This window comes from Lygodium microphyllum, chromosome 13 (genome assembly GCF_053477565.2).
Source record: "Lygodium microphyllum isolate KBCC chromosome 13, Lygodium_microphyllum_v1.1.10, whole genome shotgun sequence".
NCBI lineage: Eukaryota > Viridiplantae > Streptophyta > Polypodiopsida > Schizaeales > Lygodiaceae > Lygodium > Lygodium microphyllum.
In genome coordinates this window covers 130,188,930-130,209,228 of record NC_141147.1, presented here as the reverse complement: position 1 = coordinate 130,209,228, position 20,299 = coordinate 130,188,930, and the positions used below count along the sequence as shown (strand labels likewise).

Genomic DNA, 20,299 nt, shown 5'->3' with positions numbered 1-20,299 from the left:
AGACAAGTCTAAGATAGTTGTGCATGCAAAAGAAGCTAGATCATTAGAGTTCTGATGTAAACGTTAAGACCCAAAATAGTTGTGCATGCAAGAAAGCTAGGTATGCTAGAGCTAAAATATAACAATTATTTTACTTGGTATTTAATTAGAGGCAACAGGAAAAGTAACGACCTTATAAGGGGAATTGGTGATTTGGTTATCAGGGTAACTACTTTTGTTATTCTCATTTTGTTGCACAGTCTGTTTATTATGCTGTCTGTAAACTGTTTCCTTTCTTTCTTGGCAGAAAATAGCTGTGAAGGAGGAAGTGAAATTGCCGCTTCATATAGAAGAAGTGAAGTCTCAATCAACTGGGCAAGGAGATAGTAAAAGAAAAACTGCTTTGGACAACAGCAGTCAGGTGGTTGCCACTGGAGTATCAGGTCAACATATTTCTAAAGTTTTAGCACAGCCTGCCAATGGGGAAAAGCCCCAGACAAGCACAGCAGCAACAATAATGCAGGTGTAACTTAATGAACCCTTGAGAATATAGTGTGCTACTGGCTGATGGACCTTTCTGGAACACTTGATTGTATATTGTTTGCATTTCTTATCTGACCTACTATGCGTTATCTTTCGTGCATTTATTTACATTAAAAAAGAAAAACCTTAATGACATCGTTAGATTGAAGTATCTGGAAGTTTCATTTATATGGAAGAAGGGACAGTTATTCTGAAGTTTTGAATCCACTTGTGTATGGACTTCTGAAAAGATTTTGAAGAAGTAAATGGCTCAAAGTAAGGGTATCTTAAGAGTTAAGGATTTTTTTTTGGGTCTGGAAGCTTATTCAAAAGGTCACTTGGTAAAATGCAGTCTTTGGAGAATCACCGCAAGTCCACCCGCTCTGTAAATGATGTGACAGTGCAGGCTTTAGCTGCTGCACGGCTAGCTACAGACACTCCTCTTGTTGCTCCTAAAACTTTCTATGAATTTGAGGCCATGTGGAAAAGCTTTTCCGGAAATATGGCTCAACAAGCTGAACTTCTCAAGGTATTTGAGCAAGTTGATGGTGTCTTATGCCTCCTAACTGCCAGCTCAAATGTCTTTTTGCATTTTGATGGCTTATTGCTGCATGGTTTAAAATCTTTGTACTCACAGTAAGAAGAAAATGCTTCTGACTGAATTCGACAGGTAATGACTCCATCAAATTTTCCCAGCCTTTTCAAGGACAATCTCAGCCCAAATCTTTTGTCAGGGATTATACGCTCTCTTGAACACCTTTTCCCGTATGACCTTTCAAATCTCACTTGTGATTCAGTTTTGAAGCAGTCCCTTTTATGGTTTATTGTTACCTTTTTCAATCAAATGTGCTATGAAAACCTATGTATAGCATTTCTACAAACTTTTAACAGCATCTTTTCTTCCTTGAACTTATGACTATTAGGGATAATGCAAGTCATGCAGTTGGAATTCTGGAAAGCTTACCTAATGTTAGGCGTTTCAATATGGCTCTTATGTGCTTGACAAGCAAAGAGAAAACAGGTAAGCTTTTTTCTTTGGTTGAAGGCCTTGCTGCTCGTTTCTAAATCCAGGGTGCAAATAATGTCCTTTCTGAAAGTTACTTTTTTTTGGGGACGAATTTGTTCCCTTTTTAAATGTATATATTGTGGACTGAATTTTCAGAAAACAGTAAACTAGTGCAGCAGATAAAGCATTGCATTGTGCCAGAAATTGGGAGAGCAAGTGATTAATTCCCATGACATGCTTCTTGCTAGGTTCACTTAAGTATTCATGTGCTATGTTTCATAATTGATTTGTAGCTGAGGCTTCTCACTGCTTTGCATTTTTGACTGCTTCTCCAAAAGGTATGTTCTCCACTGCTAGACAGAACATTGACACACATTACTCTTATGGAATCTTGCTTTCCAGTATCGCTTTGCTGCTCAACTGTATTATCTTAAATGGTCTTGAAGTCCAAAGTACCATTGTGGAAGCCATTTTTCCTCCTCTACCTAAGCAGAGGTAGCCCTTTTGTTGATGTATTTCTCAGAACAGATTTCTGCTCTCAGATTGAAACAAAGAAGTGAAGTCCTCTTCACTTTCCATGTGAGAAAAGCAGTATCGCACTGAGAATTTGCACACCACATTGATCATCCTCACTGAACCATGTCGACACTCCATCTGCTTTAGTATCTTGTTGTCATAGCTGCATCCTTATCCTCATCAAATACTCTTTAACTTACATTTCTCGTAGCCTTGCAAAGTTTGGGGATCACAATTGATAGTCTTGTTCTCTAATAGCACATCCGATAAGAACGCTTTTAACTGATGTTGTTCCAGCTTTGTTCTTAGGCTTTGTCTTATGAACATGTGCAACACTCCCAAACACAGGCAAATGAGATACATTAGGGCTGATGCCTGAAAATGCTTTGCGATACTTGCTGGACAAAAAACTGTTTTTTTGCCAGATTCTACTGTAAATCTTGTACTTACGTTCTTGGCCTTTAGTTATCCTTTAACGTGCTGGCAAAGTTTCCTATTTCTTCTTGCTGCGACACTGTTTTGCTGTGGAGTGTATGTTGTTGTAAGCGGATAATGAATTCCATCCACTTTCAAAACTTATCACATATGTTGGAATTGTACTATCTCCACCATAACCATTGTTAAATATATTGTTTTTGATCCTGGATGGTACTGAAGCTTGCTTTTAACTCTTTAAAGCAATCTTCTGCCTCAAACTCCTGTGTCTACTCTTCAGGAAAGGGCACCTTGTGCTTACCCCAACTTGAAGGTTCATGTGCCACTGAATTCTCAAGAGTTCAGGCCATCTTTTAACCATACCTCTTTCCAAGTATAAGGTTGAAGTTGCCATAGCTTAAATGCCAATATATTTGGTGCCAAAGGTGACTTGTTCCACCCAACAATGATATATTACTGATTTGATACTACTTCAAGCTGATATGGTTTATCTTTGGTATGCACAGCATCCTCATTACAAATTTATTCAGGAATAAGTGAAGTATTGGTAATGTCCTGACTCACTAGAGAGAGTTGGATGGAAGTATCACCACATCCTTTCAAGTGTGAGTTCACATCACTGACACTTTTCATTTGCTCCTATACAAAATCCAAAACCATTCCTTGTGGAAAGCCATATATGAAGAGGTTCCAAAATCAAGTTACCCGCCTGCACCATCTTTTTTGTTGAACCTCTAAAAAGCATCTCTTCCTTGCCTTGTTTTTTGACCTATAAAATTGTGAATTACTGTTGTGAGTTGGTTATTCTAGCCTCTTCCTCTCCTATGGCAAATGTTGTCGATTTTGTTTGATAAGGCATTGAATTTTAATGTGCCCCTCCTTGCCAAAATGCTGACAAGATCTGTTATGTTTATGAATAATATTTTTACTGGTTTGTAACCTCTTCATAGTTGCAAGAAACATCTTTGGGTCTTGAATGAAAACATCATTTTGATATGACAAGTTTCTAGAAACATATTTTTAGATGGTTAGTTTGGTTTTTTTGGGGGAACCCCAAGTCTACTGGTGCATCCTTTTGTTTCTGCCTTTGTGTTTCATAAGTTTCACACCTGCATTTCCAACCTTGAACCTCTATTTTATTGCCTTTGTTTTCAGCCTTAAAGTCACTCCTTGCATGCTTCATGATTGCTTCTTCTCCCTCTTATCTCCCTTATTTATTTTTCTCTACAGCCCCTCTCTAATATTTGCAGCCATCCATGCGAGAAACAATTCATGGAGTCTCACAAAGAAATTAAGTCCTATGGAGGCAATAATAACCCTCAACTCTCACTGGCAGCTAGCAGCTTCTCAGTATTGACTGTAACATATTTGTTGGGATATTCTGCTAGTTACAAAGGCTTATTGGATAACCAAAGCTCCCTTATATGGCCATGTATGGAAAGTGGAAAGGGCACTAGGACTTGCTGTCAGAGTGCAGCAGTGCGGACGTGTATGACTGAGACTGAGAGATAGAGTGAACATGGAGAGAAGACAGGGAGAGAAAGAGATGGAACAACACAGATCTGCAATATGAAGAATGCTGAATAAGGAATGCAGATATGTACACGGGTGCAGTGCGTATGTTTGCGTATCTCCTCCTCGATAGCCGAGTGTGTGTAGGTAGGCAGATATATATAGGCCCAAAATCTGGTACAGTTCGGCTGCATTAAATGCCGACTGTGCAGAAAACTGTCTGACTGTGCAGATAGACTGTCTGACTGTTGGCGTGGCCTGTCTGACTGCTGATGTGGCATCCTACGTTGACTGCCACGTGTGAAACTGCCTTGCGCTGCCACATGGCACTCCAGCAATAAATGCGATGTCTGTACAGGATGTACAAACTGCCACGTGGGACCTGCAGTACACAAACTTTGACAAACTGCTTTTGAATTCCTGTGTGACTAGAAAATGCATGAACACTGCCTAATATGACACATGCCTGTCGAGGGGATGACCGTATCTCTAACAGATCTTGGACATGGCATGAGGCTGAGGGATTTGGAATGCGGTTGAAGTAAAGCTTGGGGAAGCACCTTCGTAAACAAATTTGCTAGGTTGTCCTCTCTATCTTGCAGTAAACCACATCGATAGTCTCATCTAGAAGCTTCTCCCGAATGAAATATTACTGTATCTCAATGTGCTTTGTCCTAGCATGAAACATTGGGTTATGCGCAAAGGCAATGCAACTTTCATTGTTACAATGAAGTATAGTAGGACTTGTTTGTTGGCAACCAAGCTCCTCCGGTAACCTCCGAAGCCACACCTCTTTTATGTGGTGGAAGACGCCACTTGATACTCTGCCTTAGTTGAAGGTAAGGCAACAGTGCATTGCTTCTTACTGCTCCATGAAAAGACAGTTCACACTTCAGATACTCTGCCTTATATGTGGTGGGTTAGAGAAAAGATAGTTCACACTTCCACCTATATGGCCCGATTGGGCGCCTGTGACTAGAACTCACGCATATCACGGTTAGACTCGCACACAGAAATGATTGATGCCTTGAAGTGTGGGCTAGATCTGCCAGAACAGACAGTTACAATCAACAAGATGGCATGATCATGATATGCTTGTACAATGTGTATGTGTGGGCTGAAAGCTTGAAATGCACATTTCTTTGCATAGGAAAGTCACATGAAGATTCTGATACCGTTTTTGCGATGTACACGGAAAAAGCTTTCATATGACACCCATATTGGGGGGGTCTCTAAATTTTAGGAGGTCCCTAAATTTTAGGAGCATCGAATTAGTCTAAAAATGCTAGTCCTAAAAAATAGGGATGTCATTCTAAAAATAGTAAATTCTGTATTTTGACTGTGCTTACTAAATTTGGTTGTTTCTATTCTTGACAGTATTCAGTCCAAAAAGGAAGGCCATAGAGAAGAGACGAGTGTCAAGACACTTGTCACACAAGTTTCCAAGTGTCCCACCACTTGTCACATCTCATGACATGTGGCTAGACACTTGTCTTGTGCTACTCCACTTTCCCCTTTTATATTAGCTCTTCCCTCTCCTATAAATAAGAGTTCGTTTTTCTTCATTCAGCATCATTTTTCTTTGCTGTAAACTCATGTACAGCACTCACAGATAGCCAGAAACTGGCCCCATCCATCCCCATCATTATCCCCCACTTCTCCATTATCAAATTCCTCCATATTCCCTCTTCTATCACTGCTGTTTTACAAGACAGCAAGCCTGTAAATTCATTACAGTACCTCCTTCTCGAGCTCTTTTTTCCATTTTAGCAACAAGAAACAAGCCCTATCCATGCACTGCGATGAAGAAATGCTGATTTCCTCTCTTTCTTCTCTCATACTGTAAAGAAATCAGTTCTTATCATTGCATAATAGATAATGCATGTGTGTTTGTACATCTTTGCACGATCTTGTGAGAGTGAGAATTACTTTTCCTCACTCTCAGGTTGATTGTAACTGAGCTCTTCCCTAAGGGACTTGGATTGAGCAGAAATACATTTCTTCGGGGGGGGGGAGGGGGGGGGGTTTTGCCCATCTTCAACCCTCAATCTTGTCTCCATTACTTTTACATTTTCATGGCTGTAATTTTGTGAGTAATTTTCATTTTCAGCTTTAAGTGTTCATTTTCTTTTATATTAAATCTCGAAAACAAGCGAATATCATAATTGTTAAGCATATTACGTTATTCGGGGCGTTTACAGTGGTATCAGAGCTTTAGCTCGGTCCTCACCCCAACACTAGTAGTGCTTACAATTATAAGTTTGTTTGTTTTCAGCCCTTGCATTGAGTGCTTGAGCATATTTTTCTTAGAGTCTCAATGGATCAGTTGAGTGCTATCCTTCAAGCCATTCAAAGTCTTGGAGAGGAGAATCAGCAAATTCGTGAGCAAACTTCTCAAACTAGAAAAAGTTGGGAATCCCAAAGAATTCAAGGAAAGAAGCCCATCTACTTCAAGGTAAAGAAAGAGATCGCGTCGAAGCTCATCCTCTTTTTCAAAGTCATCTGGTGCCTACTCTGATGGACCCTCTTCTAGTGACGAAGAGTCACACCCTTCTCGTGGAAGACCTCATCATCATCAAAGGTGTCGACATTCTTCATCCTTGTCTCCATCTTCATCCCCATCAAGCACTTCGTCATCTTTAATCTCAAGATCCGGACATGGACGAAGGCATAAGAAGAAGAAGAAGAAGAAGACTAAGTCACTATCTCAACTTGAAAAGAAGATCAAGTTCAGTATGTATGATGGTTCCCGAAATCTTGATCTTCTTCTGAAGTTTATTCGTCAATTTCAAATTTTGTATGGTCGTGACAAGTATAAAGAAAAAGAAAAGATTAAGTTTGCAGCTTTACATTTGACTGACTTAGCTCATACTTGGTGGACGGGGTTGGAATATGATCATGCTGCCCCAAAATCATGGCGGTCCTTTGTTCACATGATACAAAGCCAATTTCTTCCTGTTCACTTCAAAAAAGATGTAAAAATGGAAATGGAATCGGCTTTGGCAAAGGAAAAATGAGTCACTTGGTGACTATACCAAGAGATTTTGGGAGCTACTTTTGAAGGTCCAACATTTTAAGAAGATCAGCAGTTCAGAAAAGCTTAGGAAGTTTCAAGGAGGTTTGCATTTTAAACTTCATACTGCTCTTAATCATTATCATTGTTCTAGTTTTAGAGAACTCATTGATCATGCTGAGACATGGGAAATGGAGCACAATGGCAACAAATCATTCCAAAAGAATGATAAGAAGAGAGTAGCTGATAATAAGGAGTATTCAGCCCCAAATAAAGGACAAAAACAGCGGCAAAAGCAGCCATCAAATCAAAAGAAGATGAAGCCCTATGCACCTCCTAATGCTCCTCAATTTCGCTCCAGTCTATACCCACAAGCAAAGCAACTTTCCAAAGAAGAAAAGCAACGCTTCATGAAAGAAGGGAAGTGCTTTAAATGTGGACAAACAGGCCACATAGCGAAGCAATGTCCAAATAAAGGACAAAGCAAGGTTTCTGACAACAAGTCTAAGTCGCCAGTGAAAATCAATGCTATCAGTGATGTAGTTGCAAACACAACTCACACTCCAGAGATGCGCAAATTATTAAAAGTTTGGGGACAGTTGCAAGGTAAGCAAGCACTATTCTTGATAGATCTTGGGGCGAATGAAAATGTCATTTCCTTGCAATTAGCTAAAGAGCTTGGATTAAATAATGAAGAGATGGACACTCCGGCAGAAGTTCGCCAAGCTTTAAATGCCGATGAAGGTGACACAGTGAAGACTGTGACACCCTACATTGGCAAGCTCAAGTTTCAAATTCAAGGCTACAGTGACGAAGGTACCTTCTGTATCGGAGACCTTGATGGTTGCGATGTGATTCTTGGCATGCCTTGGAATCACAAAGTAGATTCAACCATCTTCTCTCAGAAAAAGAAGGTAGAACTCACCAGTAACAAAGGCAAGAAGTATGAGATCCAAGCTGGAGTTTCTGGAGACACCATACCTATGGTAAGCCATATGCAAGTCTCTAGAGCAATTAAGGATTGTGTTCAATGTTGTTTGTTTTATGTCATTGATGTAAAAGATAATATGAATGCTGAAAACCAAGAGCGACTTTAGCTCTTGGAAAAGTATAAAGATTATTTTTCGGAAGATCTTCCTTATCAGCTTCCCCCAGAAAGGCCAAAAGACCATCATATTTATATTATTCCGGGCAGTTCTCCTCCTAATATAGCACCATACCGTGTGAGCCGTCCTCAACAAGAAAAAATCAGAAAGCAAGTCGAAGACCTACTCAACCGTGGGCTAATTAGGCCAAGTAGCTCACCATTTTGTTCACTGGTTCTTCTTATTCAAAAGAAAGATGGCACATTCAGGATGTGCATTGATTATCGAGCCCTCAACAAAATCATTGTGAAGAATCGGTTTCCTATTTCTAGAATCGATGACATTTTGGATCGTCTAGGAGGCTCAAAGGCTTTCAGCCGCATTGATCTAAAGAGTGGTTATCATCAAATTAGGGTAATACCACAAGATGTACACAAAACTGCTTTCCGCACTTCATACGGTCTTTATGAATTCTTGGTGGTTCCTTTCGGATTAACCAATGCACCAGCCACCTTTAATCGAATGATGGAGCGCATCTTTAGAGAGCATTGGCAAGATGTCGGTACTTTCTTTGATGATATTCTTGTCTTTAGCAAGAATGAAGAGGAGCATCATCAGCACTTGGAGATTGTTCTACAATTACTTCAACAAAATCAACTCTTGGTAAATGGTAAAAAGAGTGAATTTTTCATGCATAAAATAAATTACCTTGGGTATGTCATCTCTTCTGAAGGGATTCAAATGGATCTTAAAAAGATCAAGATAATCCAAGAATGGCCTCATCTTCATGATGTACATGAGGTGTGATCGTTTCTTGGCTTATGCTCTTATTACCACCGTTTCATCAAGCATTTTGTATATATGGCTTCTCCACTTCATGACCTTACAAAGAAGAAGACCTCTTTCCAATGGAAGGAAAAAGAGAAGGTAGCCTTTACAAGGTTGAAAACAGCTCTTACTTCTGGACCTGTTCTTATAATTCCAGATTTGGTAAAACCATTTGTGCTGGAAGCAGATGCTTGCGGTGATTGTATTGGTGCAGTGCTAAATTAAGAAGGCCATGCCGTAGCCTTTGAAAGCCGCCATCTAAATGATGTGGAGAAAATGTATGACATTTATGAAAATGAGCTCTTAGCAGTGGTTCATGCTTTGAAGATATGGAAACATTATCTTTTAGGCAATGAATTCCTTATTAAAACTGATCATCAGAGCTTGAAGTATTTCAAGACTCAAAAGTATTTGCAGGAGAAACATGCAAGATGGAAAAATTTCTTGTCTATGTTTCACTTTCAAATTATATACACTCCAGGGAAACAAAATGTAGTTGCTGATGCACTTTCTAGAGTGCCTCGCATTGCAGCTATTACAGTGGCTCATCATGAAGATTTTCAAAGGATGAAGAATACTTATGATGAAGATACTGATTTTGCAGCAATTTGGTCAAATTTACAGCAAGGAGGTTCTCATCCAGATTATTCCATCAAAGACGGTTACCTTCTCATGAACAATTGCCTTTGTGTCACTCTTCCTGTTCGACAAAAGGTGCTTAAAGAAAGTCATGAACCCCCTTATGCAGGGCATAGAGGGAGGGCAGCCACTCTAAGTGCAATTGAGCGCTACTTTTATTGGCCAACATTACGAAGAGATACACATAACTTCATTGAGGCTTGTCTAGTATGCCAAAAATCCAAGTATGATAGGCAGAAGACTCTAGGATTGTTGCAACCTGTTCCAGTGCCCAAAGATTCATAGGAATCTATCACAATGGATTTCATCTCAGGTATTCCAAGAACACCTGAAGGTCATGATATGATTTGGGTCGTAATTGATCGATTCAGCAAGCAATCACATTTTATTCCATGTCATAAAACATTGAAATCCGTACAAGCTGCAAGACTTTTCATTCAACATATCTTCAGATTACATGGTATGCCTTCTGAGATCATTTCAGATAGAGACTCCAAATTCACAAGTAACTTTTGGCGTGCTTTATTTGAGAATTTGGGAACCACTTTAAAGTTCTCCTCAGCTTTTTATCCTCAAACTGACGGCCAAACAGAGGTGATGAATATCACTCTTTTGGATATGTTGAAAGCTTATGTTAGTAAACATAAGTCACAATGGGAGAAATATCTTCCATTATTGGAGTTTGCTTACAACAATACAGTGCACTCATCCACAAGGAAAGCTCCAAATGAAATAGTACAGGGTAAAGTGATTCCTCCTCCAATTATTCGCACTAAAGATAAGATTTTTGCTGCTGATGAGTTTACTTCAGATTTAAAAACCGTAATGGATCAAGTTCGAGCCACTATCAAAGTTGCCCAAGAGCGACAAAAGAAGCAAGCAGATAAACGAAGAAGACCTTTGGCTTTTGAAAAAGGTCAATATGTCTTGCTAAAGTTTGATAAAAGCAAGCTCAAACAAGGTTCCGGTCAAAATTCATCTTTTCCAAAGCTCTCCAGTAGATACTTTGGACCCTTCAAAGTGATTGAGAAAATAAATGAAGTTTCTTATCGACTTGAGCTTCCTGCTCATTGGAAAATACACAATGCTTTTCATGTAAGTTTGCTAAAACCTTACATAGGACCAGAACCAAAGGAACCCATTACTGAAGATCCCCTAGAAGTTGAAGAAACAGAGCAACTCTTGGAACCTGAACAGATTTTGTTTCACAAGGATCGAACCACGAGAAGTGGCCTTGTGACACGAAAATTCTTACTAAAATTCAAGAATCTACCCACAACAGATGCACAGTGGGTAGATGAAAAATTCATGAAGAATTACCCAAACATTTTTCAACCATATCAAGAAGCTTTTCAGCTGAGGACAGCTGAATAAAAGCCAGAGGGCTGTCACAACTCTATAGAAATAGAATTTGTATCATTTTTCATTAATTTGTCTATATAATGATTTATTAAATTTATTTCCTTTGCGCTAATTAGATATAAAGAAAAGTGCATTAGAGCTGGCCACTGATGAGTGGTCACAGGTTATGGTGGACCCACGCGGTGGGTTAGAGAAAAGATAGTTCACACTTCCATCTATATGGCCCGATTGGGCGCCTGTGACCAGAACTCACGCATATCAATGTTAGACTCGCACATAGAAATGATTGATGCCTTGAAGTGTGGGCTAGATCCGCCAGAACAAACAGTTACAATCAACAAGATGGCATGATCATGAAATGCTTGTACAATGTGCATGTGTGGGCTGAAAGCTTGAAATGCACATTTCTTTACATAGGAAAGTCACATGAAGATTCTGATACCGTTTTTGCGATGTACACGGAAAAAGCTTTCATATGACACCCATATTGGGGGGGTCCCTAAATTTTAGGAGCCTCGAATTAGCCTAAAAATGCTAGTCTTAAAAAATAGGGATGTCATTCTAAAAATAGTAAATTCTATATTCAGACTGTGCTTACTAAATTTGGTTGTTTTTATTCTTGACAGTATTCAGCCCAAAAAGGAAGGCCATAGAGAAGAGACAAGTGTCAAGACACTTGTTACACAAGTTTTCAAGTGTCCCACCACTTGTCACATCTCATGACATGTGGCTGGACACTTGTCTTGTGCTACTCCACTTTCCCCTTTTGTACTAGCTCTTCCCTCTTCTATAAATAAGAGCTCGTTTTTCTTCATTCAGCATCATTTTTCTTTGCTGTAAACTCATGTACAACACCCACAGATAGCCAGAAACTGGCCCCATCCATCCCCATCATCATCCCCCACTTCTCCATTATCAAATTCCTCCATATTGCCTCTTCTATCACTGCTGTTTTACAGGATAGCAAGCCTGTAAATTCATTACAGCACCTCCTTCTCGAGCTCTTTCTTCCATTTTAGCAACAAGAAGCAAGGCCTATCTATGTACTGCTAATCAACGATGAAGAAAGGCTGATTTCCCCTCTTTCTTCTCTCATACTGTAAAGAAATTAGTTCTTATCATTGCATAATAGATAATGCATGTGTGTTTGTATATCTTTGCACGATCTTGTGAGAGTGAGAATTACTTCTCCTCACTCTCAGGTTGATTGTAACTGAGCTCTTCCCTAAGGGACTTGGGTTGAGCAGAAATACATTCCTTCGGGGGGGAGGGGGGGGGGTGTGTTTGCCCATCTTCAACCCTCAATCTTGTCTCCATTACTTTTACATTTTTATGGCTATAATTTTGTGAGTAATTTTCATTTTCAGCTGTAAGTGTTCATTCTCTTTTATATTAAATCTCGAAAACAAGCGAATATCATAATTGTTAAGCATACTACGTTGTTCGGGGCGTTTACAGTTGGAGATAAATTCTCCTCCCTTGTGTGACCGCAATGTCTTCAGCTTCTTGCATGATCGGTTCTCTTAAAAAAGCAACCAATCATTGAAGTTAGAGAAGACCTCCAACTTTAGCTTCAAGAAGTACGTCTATGTTATCTTGCTAAAATCGTCAACTATGAGCATGAAATACAAACTCCCCTTAAGGGGACGTCGTTTGCATAGGTCCACAAAGATTTGTAGAAACAAGCTCCAAGGTTGTTGAAGGCTGCCTCAAAGCTGGGCTGGGAATGGCATCTCGATGCTGTTTTCCACGAATGCAGGATACACAAGGCTACTGGCTCACCACTATATTCTGCAAAACTTGGACAAGCTGTCACCTAGATGCCTTTCGTAGGTAGTCATAATTCAGGTGGCCAAACCGAGTATGCCAAAGCTTGGACTGTGTTTGTGAAGTAAGAAGAAGAGAAGTCAAGGCAGAAGGAGAACTCAACTTGTAGACTTCATTCTCCTCATAACCAGTAGAAAGCACCTTTCTCGATCCATGATTAAGAATCCTAAAAGAAATTGCATCAAACTCAACCAACAAGCCAAGGGCATAAATCTTGCGTATGGAAAGCACATGGTAACCTAAGTGTGGCACATAAAGCACCTTGGAAGTATGAGTACCACCTCATCCATATGGAATCAACTGTATGTTTCCTCTACCCTGTATAAAATTAGAAGAGCTATCTCCTATGAGAATTTGCCCATATGAAGGCCACAAATGGGCAACACCTGCAAAAGAAGGGGTCATGTGCTGAGTGGTACCATTGTCAACAATCCAGTCGCAAGGGTATGGGGATGTCAACACAACATCAGAAGCCTTTAGGGTCAATGCTTGAACCGCCTCCAAATGGAGGAAAGTAACTGATGAGGGAGCAACCACCGCTTTGGAATCTTTTGAAGCCTTCTCCTTCTTGGTGTCCTTCTTGTCCTTATTGGGGCAATCCTTCTTCAGTGACCTGTCTTGCCACAGTTGTGACTAGTAGATTCCTTCTCTTTGTCCTTCTTTGGTTTGTTGTGCTTCTTGTTGTTGTTGTCCTTTTCCTTCTTTTGAGAGGACTGAGCTGTCAATGCCTTTGTCTTGACAGCATTTTGCCCTTTAAATTATTCCCCTTGGTCCAAAACCATAGGAACCAACTCCTTCCACCGAAGAGTCGACCCTCATCTTGAAGCAATCAAGGCGGAGTAAAAAGCACCAAACCTAGGCGGTAACTGTGATAGAAGAGTTATCGCTATGTCTTCAGATGTAATCACCTTCCCTACATTTTGAACCATTTGAAGTTGCACCTCCAAAGATACTCGTTTCATAACGGTCATTCGGTTGTACATCTGATCGAGCTCCAACCATATGTTCATAGCCACTGTCAAGTGCTCAATATGGACAATCATGGCTTTAGTACATGAAAGAAAGAGAAAAGAGCAGATGTGGGCATTCAGTTTGTCCCTATGCGCGTGAGCTTGTGCCAACAATGCCTTATCATCTGCAATTAGTTTGGATTCATCCCGCTATGGATGGTCAATAGCCTCCGTGACAAGCTCTGCCAAATTATAAGACTCTAGGATGGCGAGCATCATAACCCGTCAGACGCGGTAGTTCTCACCATCCAACTTCTGATTTGTAGGAAGAGCTGGTAGGACGGGCATCTTTCAATCCATGATTGCCTGAAACTGTTGATTGGGCTCAGAAGACATTGTCACCTGCTATGCATGCAAAAACACAAAAGCAACCCCCTCTGATTGTAGAACACAGCCTGCTAGGGCTCTTCTCCGCTTGTCCCGCACCTTCTTCACCTGCCCAAGGCGATGAAAAGGTAAAATCTGCAATTAAAGGCTCAAAATGCAGCTTTCCTCCTTCCCCGAACAGCAAAAATCCGTAGTAGAATCAGCAACTTTGCTCTTTTCAACCCTTTTGCTTGTGCGCCATCTTTAAGATATGGGCATTGCTTGAAGCTTTCTTACTTGTATAAGATCATGGTTTGCGGTGGTGACTAGACAAAGTCCTAACTATGAATGATGCATAAACTTGGGTGTGAGGCTAAGTTGGTATGATTTGATTTTGTAGCTCTGCTGAGAATCCAATCAAGCATTCATTTTTCATTACCTAACAAGGTTGAATATTGGACAAAATCCAAAATTGATTTTCCAACATTCTTAGAATTTGAGGATTATTGGCTAGGTAGAAGGAACTTGGTCTCAGGACTTTAAGGTTTAAAGATGACATCATCAAGGGCCACAAAGAGAGAGAAGAAAAAAAGAAAGAAAGAAAGATATACTAACGTCTACATAAGGCCAATGTGGCCTATGAGACAAAATCCAGAGTACATCCATGTCTAATGTCATCTCATTAGTAAGGTAAAGATAACATTACAAATAAGTGGGTGGCCTATGAAACAATACTGAAAATAACTATATAATGGGACTATAATAGGGTTGAACCATGTGTAGTGTTATTCCATCAATAGAAAAGAAAAGGAAAGGAAAGGAGAACCAGATCTGATAGAACCATGTACAAAAGTGTGGTGGGGACTATGGGCTGTAGGTGATCTCAAGATCTGCACATGATTTCAGCTATGATGCGGTCCCTAGCTGCTTCACTGATATGCCTGGTGGTGAGCCTACGGTGTCTCGTGATAACGGCTCTAATCCGATTGTGGTGTGGCCTCCTCGGACGTGGTCCTGGTTAAACGGGGTCGTCGTGCTCGACGAAGGGAAGTGGCTCTATCCAATGTGACACCACGGTGTGGCCTATAAGGTGTTTGGCGGGGTGGCTCTATCTCTGCTAGGTTGGTAGTATTAGTAGGGTCGGCTCTGTAGAAGAAGTCTGTCACTGCTCTTTGTGTGTGTCCCTTTGGGTGAGTTGGCCTCCTGTCTCGTAGTAGTGCAGTTCGGCGCCTCTCAAGCTCAAGGAGGAAAACACCTAGGCATCTCTGGTCCTCGTACTCCATGATGCGACGAAGGGGTCCAAATCCATCACGAAAGAGGCAATGGTACCGTCCTCGTATGTCATAGTATACTGTGCATGTGCATATGTAGTGCTCCTCCGTCTCAGGCTCTCGACCATAGAGCTGGCAAGTCCTATTCTCTGCTAGGGTATTTGTCCATTTGCCCGTCTCCATTTGAAGTCTAGGTGAGGAGGTGTGAATTTGTCCGATAGCAACCCGTACGCTATGGGAGAGATGAGTGTCCATATATGCTGGCCGAATAGTGAAGCCATCATCAGAGAGACATAAGAAATGACTCATGTAGAACTCCATCCTTGATCCTAGAGGGAGTGGTGGATGGATCCATGTCCTTGCTGTCTCAATCCTTAGGATATCAGCTGTGATCACCTGTTTCAACTCTGATCGGCTGAGAGAAAGTGTAGGGCAGTCAAGGCTATGATCCAAAGGTGGAAGACAGTCAATATCCAAACCATGTAGGCTCATCCAAATAGTCATCTATGAAAACCAACAGTTCTTCTCGCCTCCAGCTGCTATTTGTCTAGATGAGGTTAGTGCCAATCTAGAGTATCTATGGCGTGGAAGTTTCCATAGTCTATGCCAAAAGGTCATTGCCCTGAAGAGTGCCTCCGTAACTATAGGTGTTGCCCCTAGCTCTGCTCTGACAATGGGATGTGGAGTGGAGGGCTTACTCCTAATCATGCGTGCTATCATCATGATCAATGGCCTCTCCACGCTATTACAACCATCATAATAATCCCTCTCTATTCCAATCTGATCAGTGAGTGGGCTAAGACGCCTATGGTACAAGCTGCAACCCCATACCTCTGCTCCATATAGTAATGTAGGTGTGACTAGTGTGACTAGGGTGTCAAACAACCATAGTTTGGTGCGGGGCTCTTGGAACTGTATGTGAGCACATTGACTCTCGAGTGCCCCTAGTGCTGCATATCCACGTGCCAAACGTGCCTCTGATGCCCCTCTCAACGAAAAACGTGGGCCAGAGAAGGTGACTCCCAAATAGACATATTCCCTCACATGCTTCAGTATGTCTCCCCCAAATGTGAACTGATACATAGATCTAGTCACCCATGCTGCTGAGGTATTGAAAACCATGGTTTTGGTCTTCCCAAGGTTCACTGTGATGTCTTTATCTCTACAGAAGATGTGCAAAGCATCTAGATGGCACTGCAATCCCTCCGGTGAATCTGAAATGAGAACAATATCATCTGCATAAAGTAATATCGGTATCAGCATCCCTGCCAGGCTGGTTCCAACTCCTCCTCCTCGGTCTATGTAATCAGACACTTCATCTATGTATAGATAAAACAATGTGGGTGAAAGTGGGCATCCTTGTTTCACTCCTATGGTACTGTCAATCCTCTTTGATAGCTCCCGAGGTGCTCGTACATGACTTGTCACTGCCTCATATAATGCATAGACACCCCATCGTATACCCTCTGGTACTCCAATGTTTTGCAATCTCTGCATGATGCATGTACGAGGCACTGTATCAAAAGCTTTGCGAAAGTCTACAAAGCAATAATAAATCCTCTTGTCTCGGGTTCGACCCTCCTCAATAATGGCTCTAAGTGTGAGAATACGGTCCAGCGTGGTATATCCTCGTCTGAAACTTGCCTGTCCTTGTGCTCTCTTGCCTTGCATTTCAGCCCATTCTTTGAGTTCATGCTCCAATATAGGTCCATATACTTGGCCAAAGTATGACCGATCATAATAGTTGTGTAGTTGCTAGGAATCAGGGGATCACCATTTTTAAGTAGCGGGACTATAGTATTGTCTGACCAACTCATAGGGAAACGTTCACATACTGCTCTATTGAACATATGTGCTAATATGGGTGCTAATATGTCACAAGCATGTGAGAAATGTTCTGCTACTAGTCCATCTTCATCCTGTGCCCTCCCATTTTGTAATCTATAAATTGCATCCCTAACCATTTTCCATGTGAAGAATGACCATTGTGTTGGCCTACAAGCTTGTGGGGGCTGCATAGGTGGCTGTCCTCGCAGGTTATAGAGCTGTCTCCCATAGTCAAGCCACGCATCTGGTGATGTAATCTGTATGGGGGCCTGTCTTTCATGGAACTTCTTCCATGCGCTTTTGCTATCCCGCCCCAAAAATAGTTGATATATCTCTGCTTCTGCTTTTGCTAAGTAGTCTCATTTCTTCTTTTGCACAAGGCATTTGAAGAACGCCTTTGCTTGGCGATATGTTTGAGTGCCTAGCTCCACTTCCCCCTGTAGGCAAGCTCGTGTGACTCTACACTCATCATCATACCAGCTATTTTGGGGAGTAGTAGATCGTGTGGATCTACATTGGGGCAAGGTGTGTGGGAATGCATACATGGCTGATCCATGTATGGCCTCTGCTAAATCCCTTGTACATTCTTCCAACAATCTACTCAAGTCCAATGTATGTAAACTGGTCTGCAGAGAACCACTGTAGACGTGTGAGGTGTCTTCTGTAAAGTAGTACTTGGGATGTTTAGGGAGGCATGGTGTTTCATGTTTCATATGTACACAAGAGAGCATGAGTGTCAAAATAGCATGATCTGCTGCTATGCCAATTGGTCTCTTAGATATCTTAAAGTTTTGGATGTCTAGTATCAATTCTGGTGAGCCTATCAAGTAGTCCACAGTACTTGCTCCTCCTTTATGATTCCAACATGTCAAATTGTCAGATCCTGGCCATTGTGGCACACCATTAAAGATGGCTAGTCTATGTGCACTTCCCAAAGTCAATAGGTGTGTTCCATAGGTACTCCTTTATCCTGAACTCTCCTATGTAGGCCTATTTATGTTGATCTCTTTGAACATGGCATTATCATGCATATAAAAGTCACTCTGTCTATCTCCGGTGCGTGCATTGAAATCTCCTAGTAATAATATCTCCCCAATGCTAGCATATCTCATGATATCCTCATAAAGTACATCAAAGGGTGATCCATCTCGTGTGGCATAGGTAGAATTTGCAGGAGGAAAGTAGCATATTGCGATGAATATATCCTGTGGTCTTCCTATATGTATCCTAATCCATAAATATCGTGCATCATCATCTCTTTTCATTACTTGCACTATCCCTTTGAGGTCTTCCCGGTATAGTATGGCCACACCTCCAGAACCCCTAGTGCTTCCTGGTTTTCTAGTTGCTGGACGAAATGCACTTTCCCACCTGTATCCCCGCACGTCTGGTAGTCGGCTGCCTTTACATTGGTGTGTTTCTGTGTACATTGCTATATCTATGTTTCGGAAGCTATCTTCAAAGTAACTAGCATCCAAGCGTAGGGCTCCATTACAATTCCATATTGACATCCGAAGTGTCTCATAGGCCTCATACCGTCATGAAGTCCTTTTGTCAGTGATGATGACTCGTCCATCTCTATAAACAGCCCACTTTCTCTCTTTGCGAGCCTCCAATACCTTGGCCATGTGTTCTCTGCGATGCGCTATTTGTGTTGGGGTAAGGTCCTCATCCAAATAAATCTTCTCACCCTTGAGGGCTCTCCTCTTGGAGAGGAAGGCCTTTTTTTTCTCTCTGTCTCCAAAGCGAAGAATTAGAGCCTTGGACTTAGAGTCCTCTTTCCCCACTCTCCAAGCACTGACGATAGGTACGTTAGAAGCCCCAATTTTGTCAGCAAGTGTCTTAGCATCTTCCTGTGGGCTGCTCTTCTCCTCCCATCCTACTACCCGTACATGTAAAACCCTAGCCCGTCTCCTAGCCTCTTCTTCCAAGGTAGCATTCATTACTTCAGTTTTGTTCATTGATGTTCCCTTATTCTTTTTTACTACCTCAATCAATGGGCTGGCTTTTTCTATTTGCTTCTGTGTTGTCTTTGCCACTTCTGCCCATGAGTGAACCTCCCTTTCACATGCCTTCAAAGCCTCTTTCTCTTTTTGTAATGCTTCTTGCATGTTCATTTCTTTTTTCTTAAATGTATTCAGTTCTTCCCTCAGTTCTAAGATTTCAGATTTGTAGGCATCTACAACATTCAGCATTTCAGTTTTCAGTGTGTGCATCTCGGACAGTATTTGTGCTTGTAAGTCATTCTTACTCTTTATGTGCATGTCTTGCATTTCTGCCCTCTGATTTACCATCAGTTCGGCTTTGATCTGCTCTTGTATTTCTTTCTCCAATTCTTGTCTCATAGTTCGTAGTTCAGAGCGAATCATGAGGTGAATTTCTTCGTATTTCTTTTCATTCATAGTGCGTGAGGTCTTTCCATGCCTGTCAGATGTTGGGGAGACGGTCCAATCACGTACCCTACGGCCATACGTCTTGTACCGTGTGTTCTTAGAAGGGGTGTTGAACATTGCTTCCATGGACGGTTGTGTTAGTTCTTGATCAGATTCGTCTCCCAGATATTCATTTTCCACGGTTTGATGCTTGCATTTGTCTACATTATCCATCTCTCACACACTGTGTGTAAAGCCACTCAACTTGTATTTTGTACTGTCAAATCAGAGCAATTTCTGTGATTCCTGCGAATTTCTAGGGTTTCCCGAACCCCTCACTAAAGTTTTGTAAGCCCAGTAATCTTTTACGAGCCCAAATGCTTTCACACTGTTTACAGTCACTGCAGAAATTCCCGAACCCCTCACTAAAGTTTTGTAAGCCCAGTAATCTTTTACGAGCCCAAATGCTTTCACACTGTTTAATGTCACTGCAGAAATACAGATTGTAGCCCCAGTCAGTGTATGATTGCATACTCCAGGATATGAGCAAAATAAAAGTCAATGCATCATTGCCTGGTCCACAAGCCAGTGCAACAGTACATTCACCTAGGTCTGCATTCATGTCATTCTGAGTACATTCGTGTCATATCAATCTAATTACGTGTGCAACCTCAGTACATTGGCATCTGGGTCTGTGTCAGCACCTTGCTGTCAGTACATTACTGCATACAGTACGCCCGTGTCAATGCATTCAGTACATCTCTGCAACACTATATTGCTAACGACAGG

At 41.3% G+C, this 20,299-nt stretch overlaps 2 protein-coding genes across 4 annotated transcripts in view; one reads left to right on the top strand and one right to left on the bottom strand.

Moving 5' to 3' along the window:
- The window catches only part of LOC148027206 (uncharacterized), a 79,208-nt gene that overhangs the window by 34,106 nt on the left and 24,803 nt on the right, over positions 1 to 20,299 (top strand). For all 3 annotated transcript variants that reach the window (XM_087691746.1, XM_087691747.1, XM_087691745.1), the window contains exons 8-11: positions 287 to 502; positions 854 to 1,030; positions 1,172 to 1,266; positions 1,425 to 1,522. In XM_087691746.1, the coding sequence (XP_087547872.1) occupies positions 287 to 502; positions 854 to 1,030; positions 1,172 to 1,266; positions 1,425 to 1,522 (586 nt within the window). The remainder of the gene's footprint in view (positions 1 to 286; positions 503 to 853; positions 1,031 to 1,171; positions 1,267 to 1,424; positions 1,523 to 20,299) is intronic.
- LOC148027208 (uncharacterized) lies at positions 18,464 to 19,744 on the bottom strand. Its single transcript, XM_087690655.1, has one exon. It carries the CDS (start codon positions 19,742 to 19,744, stop codon positions 18,677 to 18,679), a length of 1,068 nt encoding a protein of 355 aa, XP_087546781.1. The 3' UTR covers positions 18,464 to 18,676.

Coding starts and splice junctions, on each gene's coding strand:
- LOC148027208 (XM_087690655.1), bottom strand. CDS start 19,744: ATGGATAATGTAGACAAATGCAAGCATCAAACCGTGGAAAATGAATAT.